The 8,588-nt window shown below is 33.8% G+C and overlaps 2 protein-coding genes across 4 annotated transcripts; both read left to right on the top strand.

Moving 5' to 3' along the window:
- The first annotated feature begins 719 nt into the window (after positions 1-719).
- LOC106778366 lies at positions 720-5,546 on the top strand. 3 transcript variants are annotated; one of them, XM_014666326.2, is made up of 3 exons: positions 720-1,267; positions 2,287-4,915; positions 5,009-5,546. In XM_014666326.2, the coding sequence occupies exons 2-3, from the start codon at positions 2,414-2,416 to the stop codon at positions 5,282-5,284; spliced, it is 2,778 nt and encodes a 925-aa protein (XP_014521812.1). In that variant the 5' UTR covers positions 720-1,267; positions 2,287-2,413; the 3' UTR covers positions 5,285-5,546. The 3 variants fall into 3 exon arrangements, with proteins under 3 accessions (XP_014521812.1, XP_014521813.1, XP_022631891.1); XM_022776170.1 differs by lacking the exon at positions 720-1,267 and adding an exon at positions 1,278-1,377; XM_014666327.2 differs by lacking the exon at positions 720-1,267 and having other exon boundaries at positions 1,276-4,915.
- Positions 5,547-7,735: 2,189 nt separating this feature from the next.
- LOC106778361 lies at positions 7,736-8,203 on the top strand. The gene has a single exon (XM_014666321.1). The coding sequence runs from the start codon at positions 7,736-7,738 to the stop codon at positions 8,201-8,203; it is 468 nt and encodes a 155-aa protein (XP_014521807.1).
- Positions 8,204-8,588: the final 385 nt, after the last annotated feature.

Below are 8,588 nucleotides of genomic sequence, written 5' to 3'. Positions count from 1 at the left end.
GAACTCTTTATTAAAGTATTATAATAGTTTGAGTTGCATAACACTAAAAAGGAGATAACTGGTTTCTATATTAGTCTTTACATTCATGCTATTTTGTCACTCTTTCACAATCGTTGATGCATTTCTTGCAAAACAGCATAATCAAAGTGTTCTTATATTCCCAAACCCAACTATCATTTTTCCCTTTTTTAGTTTCATTCTCAATTTGTATTATGATTTTAAACATCTCTTTTATATTAATCAAACTTCTAAAGATATAACCTCTCTCTCTCTTGTATATGGTTATCTTAGTAAAATTATTTAAATTTATAGTTTTACTCTCTAATGATCCCTTTCAGTTTTCATGTGTAAGGAATTGTTTTAAATGTTTCACATATTATTTAAAGATATAATCGGATTACAAACATAATTAAATTATAAGATATAGAATCGTATTTTATATCACATTATTGAAACAAAAATAGCAATCACATTCATTAATAACAGAAATTAAACATTAACATATTAAAATATAAAAATATTATAAATGCTTAATAATATTTTTGAATAAAGAGTGAAATTAAAATATCCAAGTTACTTGAAAGCTACGTTAACCTTATTAATTTTACGTGATAGATATAATAAAATAATAATATTATTTAATTATATAAAAGCTTTACTCGTTTGCCATATAGGTGTTTACCATATTTATTAAAATAAACAAAAATTAGTTGGAGTATAGTGGACCCTGGCTCTCGAACATAGGCAATCGTGAAAGGGAAACAAGTTTCCCATAATGGGACCCACACAGCGACCCAACACACACTTTCATTTCACTCTCACACACACCCTCCCCCTCTCTCTCTCTCTCTTCTTCCCTCTGTGTGTTTTGTTACATAAGAAAGAATTGGTTGGAGTCTTTGATTATTTTCTCTCTCTTTGTTTATCAATAAAGAAAACACATACATGTATTTAATACCAATACTAAGAAGAAGCAACACATGGATTATTTGATGTTGATACTGATGCCTGTGATCATGAACGACAACGTGGAACAATCATTCAACACGCCTTCCACACTGCTGCCACCGCTCATTTTCATTTCTTAGCTCTGCTTCCAACCTATCTTCTTCTGCATTGAATTCCTCACCCAAACACCTTTCTATATTCCTCGGGATCTCCGAAGCCTGTTCCGCTCCCACTTTGCCGCCATAACATACCCACGTGGAGGATTTCCCTCTCCCCTTTGCCAAGTTTTCTTATTTTTCACTCTTGGTTCTCTGGTTTGGTAAGTTCTTCAGAAAACTTTGAGATCGGTTCGCTGCGTATTATCTTTGTTGTTTGTTTTTTCTTCAAAAAACTTAATCCATGGTTAAAAGGGAACTTTTTTATCATTGTGTATGGTTCCTTTCTTTCATTGAAAATGTGGGTTTTCTTAGTCGTGATTTTCCAGCAAGAGGGTGTTTGTGTTTTGTTTTACTTTTGGTAACTGCATCTTTTTCTTCTCAGCAGCCAAACGGGAATTAAATTTCTGGTGTCATTCATAAATTTCGGTTCTGCTTCCAATTGTTGACTCATGCTGTGTCTTACCAAATTGGGTGCCCATCGTTTTACAAATTAATTGGTTTTGATGTTATAGTCTATGTTTTGAATAAGTATTAGCCTATGCTTTCTTCTATAGTTGTGTTTTTGTTCTGATTTGGGTTCAAAACAGAGGTTATGTCATGATATTGATGTGCATTTATTTAAAATTAATTAGCATTTATTTCGGAAGCATCGTATTCATAGGTTAATGTATGGAATTGCGTTCATTGTTGTTTTCTTGAGTACGGAGTGGTGGATATTCATTGTTTGTGTTCACTGAATTAAGACGTTGATATTTACAGTAAACTCAATCACTTCCCTTTCACGTAGCTTTCTGTCACAACTCCCAATTTATTCTTCTCAGCGTCAAAACTAAATTTCTATGTTTCAAGGAACAATTAGCTATTTGCGTTTGGTACCCAAAATATAGTAAAAGAAAGAGCAATAACCCATTTTAAATGACGATTCTTTTCCCCTCTAATACCATTTAATTGCTGAATACGCTTTAATATGTAGTAATATGTGATACATGTTATTCTGTTTATGAACACATGCCATTGTTGTGTTGCAAAATGTAATTTGAGGTCATTGTTGAACTGCTTTGGATGCCATCTAAGTTCCTTCTGTGAAATCCTTGTTCTGTGAATTTAATGTTTGCACCATTTTTTTCTTTTGGAATTCTTGTTTTTTTGTACAAATTGATCTAAATGTAAACATCTCCAGATCAAGTGGAGTAACTCCTCTGCAGCATGAGTATACGGGAGCAACTTCAGAGTGAAATCTTAGCGTATATTAAATCATATCATTGATCGTCCTTCAGTATAATGAGTTGTTGAATGCCTCTGAAGAGATGGGGTTTGGTTTAACCCTTGGAAAGAAAAGCTCAAAACAGCAAAGCAGGTCAAAGTCATCAAAGGATGGTTCTAGTTTGCTCCAACCCAATCCACCTCCAAGGGACTCACTTAAGTTAAAATCAAAGTCTATTGTTGATCAAACAAGCATTGATTCTGGTTATAAAGCAAAGCATGACATAGTAAGAAAGGTTCAGCACTTGGATAGTGCAAAGGGAAGTTCAACTCCACCTGATGAACTTGTCAAGTACATGTCTAGTTTGCCTGGATTTCTCAAGCGTTCTGATGGAGGAGAAAACATTCAAGGGAAGGCTTTAAATGTTGGGGTTCTTGATTGGTCTAAACTTGAAAAATGGAAGAGCAAGCAAACGCATACAGAGGCAGAAGCTAGCAATTTCACATCATTCAATAGCAGTGAAGAAGCATTACCAACGGCAGCCACCACATCATCTACCATTTCTGTTGGCCATAATAGAAAGCTTGATGGTAAAAAAGGTACGAGTTCTTCAAGATACAAGGGATCTTATAAAGAAGACCTTGCTATAAATTCTAAAATGTCTTCTCAGAATGCCAAACAGTATCTACATTCTGAAATTAAAACAAAGACCATTGGAGATGAGCTCGGAATGTCAATTACATCACTTCAAAGGGTGAAAGTCAATGACTATGATGAAATAACTTCAGCAGTTGGAAGCTCTGCATCTAAATCCAGGCATCATGGGATCCCAGTAGTTTCTAATGAAAATTCTAGTGGTAGGAATATTTTAGATGAGATGAGAATGGAGGGTTTGCATCCACATAGCCTCAAGAAAAAGGAGAGAAATCGGAAGCCTAGTTCTGATAAGAGATTTTCATCATTAGAATCAAAAAAGAAAGGTGTGTTATTTCGTTCTCAGAATCAAACGAGTTCTAGCAGCAGTGAACTCAAGAACAAGATGAATCAGTGGCACGAATCAGATATTGATGCTGATCATAAACAAAGTCATAGGATGCCTGGTAATATTGTGTTGCTTCGTCCCAGAAAAGTTCTGCAATTGAAATCTGAAGACTATTTTCAGCCTTCTCAATCAAGAACCTCGTCTGATGAAGACCTTGCGGAATCAAGCCGGAGTAGTTTGTCATATATGTCAATTCAGGAGGTTTACACTGAAGATATACATTCTGAAATTCCACATTCTGTGGCTGAGCTTGTTTCCTCAGAAACACTGCAACAGAGTAATAATACTGATCTAGATATTGGTCGGTCTTCTGGTGTATATAAGAAAGCATCTTGCTCAAATAACACATTCAGTTTCCAATCTCAAGATACATGGATTGAAAAGGACGTGTTAGATAACAAGCTAAAAAATCAGTGTGCTTTCAGTAATGTGCTGGAATCACGGGACCATGAAATTCCTCAGCCGACATCTATGAATTCCTCATCTAGTCGTCGACTTAGCTTAAGCTTAAGTCGGATTGGGAGAAGTTTCAGTTTCAAGGAAGGTTCTATTCCAAAACTTAGCTCCATGCATGTAAGTTCAAAGTCTGGTTCAGCGACACCAGAATCTTCTGCTTGTTTGGAAAACCATACAAAATATAAAGTAAAAGGCCATAACAGAACCAGGTCGAGCCCCTTGTTAAGGTTATTAGACCCCATATTAAAGCATAAGACATCAAGCATACACTATTCAGATGAACACAGTGTGACATCAAAAGGAAGCATAGATTCGATCAGCTTGAGGACAATTAATCTGCCTGATGAAAAGAGTAAGGAATCATCGTTCCAAGCTCTTTTGCAGTTAACTATAAGAAATGGAGTACCTCTGTTTAAATTTGTGATCAACAGTGAAAGAAAGGTTCTTGCCGCTACCACGAAGAGTTTAACATTGCAGGAGAAGGATGATGTAGACTGCTATTTTACATTCTACGTTGTTAATGAAATGAAGAAAAAGAGTAGCAAATGGATGAGTCATTGGAGTAAAGAAAAAAACTGTGGATATGCCTACAATATGGTTGGTAAGATGAGGGTTTCTAGCTCTAAAATCGCTGAATCAAACAATGAGAACTCCAAGAGAGAGAGAGTAGTGAAAGAATATGTCCTAATGGGAGTTGAAGTTGACCAGCTAGATCGAGAAACACCACAGTTCTTCATGAGCAAGGAGCTTGCAGCTGTTGTTACCGAGACTCCTTGTGAAAACATAAACCATGAAGGACCACTATATAGTCATAATTTGCCGGGGAAGAGATGCCTAAAGTGCTTGGCAGATGAAAAATGTTTTTGCATAGCACAACAAAATTATATCTATGGCAGCATTAAAGTTATACTTCCTGGTGGAGTACATAGTTCACCAAACACTGGAAAACCTTCACCATTGATCCAAAGATGGAAGTTGGGGGGATCATGTGATTGTGGAGGTTGGGATGTTGGTTGCAAATTGCTTGTTCTCTCTAACCAAAACATCAGTTCAAATATTCCAAGGAGTTCAAAATCTTACCCAGAGAGATTTCATCTTTTTGTTCAGGTATGTTTTTACTTTTCTTCTTGTGGCCATTATAGTATATGCAATTATATATAATGGCAAGCAAATTAATACCATCTATGCCATAACTTTCAGGAAGGAGCTGAGGAAAACACTCCCATATTCACTTTGCTGCCATTGAAAGATGGATTCTATTCGGTGGAATACAGTTCAACTATCAATCATTTACAAGCATTCTTCGTTTCTGTGATAGTTTTAGGCAATCAGAAATTACAGAGTTCCTTGGAAATGAATAACATACAAGAAGCAATCGATAAGGGATTCAGTTCCAAGAACAACCAGGAACTTCAGGGTAAAGCAGCTTTATATTATAATCCAATTCCTCCATACTCCCCTGCTGACAGAGTTTAATTTCATAAAGTGAAGGCTTTTCCACCATCATAGATAGCTGTTGTATATTATTACCACGAAGCTATGGAAGTTCTTGACTGCTATATATCTCTCCATAAATACCTGTGGTAGCAGAAAATAGCATTCTCATTGTATTCTTGTGTTCTCTGTACAACATCTTACAAAATACAACATGAATGAATAAGAATAGTATAGTATTCATTGTACATCTTGAAGAGGACTTCTATAAGAGGATCATATACAAGTTTACCCACTAACTTAGACTTTGACAATCTAATCAAAATTACATTAGTAATTCATCTGAGGCATGATTTCCAATATTGAAGTTGATTAATGATACCTATGCATTAGACTACTACATATTAGAATATAACTAAATTGTTAGCTCTCAAACTCCCGGAAGATTTATAATATTTTCGTTTTTAAATTGGTTAAAGTCAATATTGATCTCCTAACTTTTTAACTTCTCATTTTAGATTTTTTTTTGAAGGATTCGACTGTCCTCGTAATTTAGCTATAATATTTTCAAAACTAGTCATCATGGCAACAATTTTGTTGTGGAAACTTTGAACAAGGACTTAATTCAGTAATGTTTTAATGTTTAAGAGGTGGCCATTTAAAAACATTTACACTCCTTGCTCTTCTATTTACTATTATGTTCGTTTATAAATCAGTTAAGAATAATTCTCAAAGTCTTTTGTTTATTTAGTTATATCCAGAATATGAGGTTTATGGATATAAAATTATCTATAGATTTTTTATCTATCAAATTTTCAATTCAAACAAAATGTTTCTATGTTCCCTCTCGCATGAACCTTTACACATTTGGTTGATGAGAAGGAAAGAAATAGGAAAAAAAAATAATAAAGTGAAAGGAAGTAAATAAGAAAAAGTGAAAACAAAGTTATTGGTAAGAAGAAAAAAATAGGTGGAGAATAATATGAATGAAAATAAATAAAGAATAGAGTAAAAAAAATTGTTTGGCATAAGAGAATGAGAAAAAATGTGAAAAAAAAAATGAATAGATGAATAAAAAAAATGTGAAAATTTAATAGAAATAGATTCATCGGATATTTTTATCTATCATCTATTTTTTTTCTCTTATACCAAAGTGGTTTAATTGAAAATTCTGTTAACTGATTTCTTTTTTAACACACATTGATTAGTGAAGACTTTGTATTAAAAATAAATGGCTGCATAGGAAGAAAATAAATTAAAAATAAAAATAGCCTCTAGAAGGTAAAAATGTGATTCAGATAAACATCTTATTATAAATTGTTCTTGCAAAGGTTGAGAGACACTATAAGATCTTGTAAAAGTTAATTTTCTTCACACAATTTGTAGATGAGAATATTAGCGATGCAATCAAATAATTTAGGCTGCAAGTAACTTGTGATTCTGAACAATAATTTATTTATTTTTTTAACCGTTCAAAAACCTGAATAAAAAGTCTTCCTAAAAGCGAAAAATGACGTATTTTTCTCATCACAAAAAGAGGAACAAAATTCAAATTAAAATTAAAAAGAAATACTCATATTTTATGACTTAGTTATCATCACATTGCAAATACTGTCATGAAAAATAATTTGCACATTTTAGCATTAAAATTTTATATTGTCTTGCATTTTGCGGGTCTTATAAACTTCTAACAAAATGATAAGTTGACACCAAAAATAAATTAAAAAAATCAAAATAATAGTTTTATAAATCTTATTTTATTTTTTACTATTTTTTCATTAAGTATTTGTATCAATTAAAATTATTAAATCTCATTAAACGAAGAGAAAGCATTGCTCAACAGACAAATCCACATATTGTTAAATCATTGGCATTCTCAGACTAACTTTTAATCTAGGCGGACCATGAATTACTTCCTCAGACCAACTTGGGTTTCTTCTTCTTGCACCTCTAAAAGTTTTTTAAAAACCTAAACTACACTTCCCATAAAGGTAAAAACTTTTTTTCTCTCTCATGTAATTATTTCATACATCTCTTCCTCTGACTTTTTGTTAACCTAAATCTAGTGGCACTGCCTCTCCCTCTTTCCTCTTCATTTTATTCATTCATATTTGGTTAAAATCACTTAGGCGTTCCTGTTTTCGTAAGGTCTTCCCGTTTTGGTCTCGTTCTTATAAAAGTTCTCAATTGGATCCTTAAAAGTGCCAATTTCGTTGAAATTAACCTCTGCCGTTAAAATTGAGTAACGGTGTTAAATCTGAGCAGAGTTGGATGGAGGACGTGTCAACCATTAAAAATCAAAGGAAACGTGGCAGAAAACTGAGTGGTACGTGGCTATTAATCCATTCATTAAAAACGTTAATTACATTTGTAATTGGTAAAGCATTTGAAGAATGAAATTGTGAGTTTAAGTTCTGAAGTAGGAGACCCATCTCGACATTTTTAGGGTTCATCGGTGTTGAAGAGGGAAGTTCTATGGTACAAGACGTAACCATGTCCTTGGGTCATTCCAATTGCTCTTCAACTTGCAATGCATGCGGAAGAAAGCATTTCCGTTCTGCTTCGAGCTCTCAAGGAGATGGAGGTTGGAACAAGAAAGATGCATCGCTGATCTGCCATTGTGGAGAGAAGAGTGTGTTGAGGACTGCAAAAACGACGAAGAATCGAGGGAAACTGTTCTGGGGTTGCCCTAGGTATAAGATGGGGAGTGAAAATGGAGGATGCAACTTCTTCAAGTGGTTTACTGATTGGGGAGTTGAAGAAAGTGTTAGCTGTGAGGTNTTGGAAGNAAATGATNAGAGGTTNGTGAAGACTTTTGAAAACCAAGGTGTTAANCAGAGCTTTGATGTGCAGAAAGCTGTTATGGGTCTTCAAAGTTGGATGAAATATTTGGTTGTGGTTGTTAGTGTTGTCTTTATAATGAACATGATTATAATTGCAATGCTCATGGGAAGGGTTTGATAATGTATGTAGATGTAGGTTTTGGTCAGTACAATGTACTTAGTTTGTTTGTTTTGGTATTAGTTGCAGGATTTGGTCATGTTATTGTACTTAGTTGGGATGAAGATGTACTGCTTCAGATGTAGGTTTTGGGTAATGATAATGTTTTGTGCACTGAAGATGTACTGCTTCAGATGTTTAAGATGTTTAATGTAGTGCTTGATATGTTTAATGAAAATGATATTTTGCAAAGCATGACTTCAGACTATTGGCACCTGATAAAACATCATTTATCAAAGTTGTTTACTGGCACCTAATTAAAGAAGTAACATCAACTGATATATATATATATATATATATATATATATATATATATATATAAATCTGAATACAAAAGTAAAATAGG

This window comes from Vigna radiata, unplaced genomic scaffold (assembly GCF_000741045.1).
Source record: "Vigna radiata var. radiata cultivar VC1973A unplaced genomic scaffold, Vradiata_ver6 scaffold_406, whole genome shotgun sequence".
Lineage (NCBI taxonomy): Eukaryota > Viridiplantae > Streptophyta > Magnoliopsida > Fabales > Fabaceae > Vigna > Vigna radiata.
Note: the sequence above shows the minus strand (reverse complement) of the source record. Positions and strands in the feature narration are given on the sequence as shown.

Excerpts from the sequence above, each read along its gene's own strand:
- LOC106778366 (XM_014666326.2), top strand. The coding sequence starts at position 2,414 with ATGGGGTTTGGTTTAACCCTTGGAAAGAAAAGCTCAAAACAGCAAAGC. Across the intron at positions 4,916-5,008 it reads GATTTCATCTTTTTGTTCAG|GAAGGAGCTGAGGAAAACAC; the intron begins GTATGTTTTTAC and ends CATAACTTTCAG.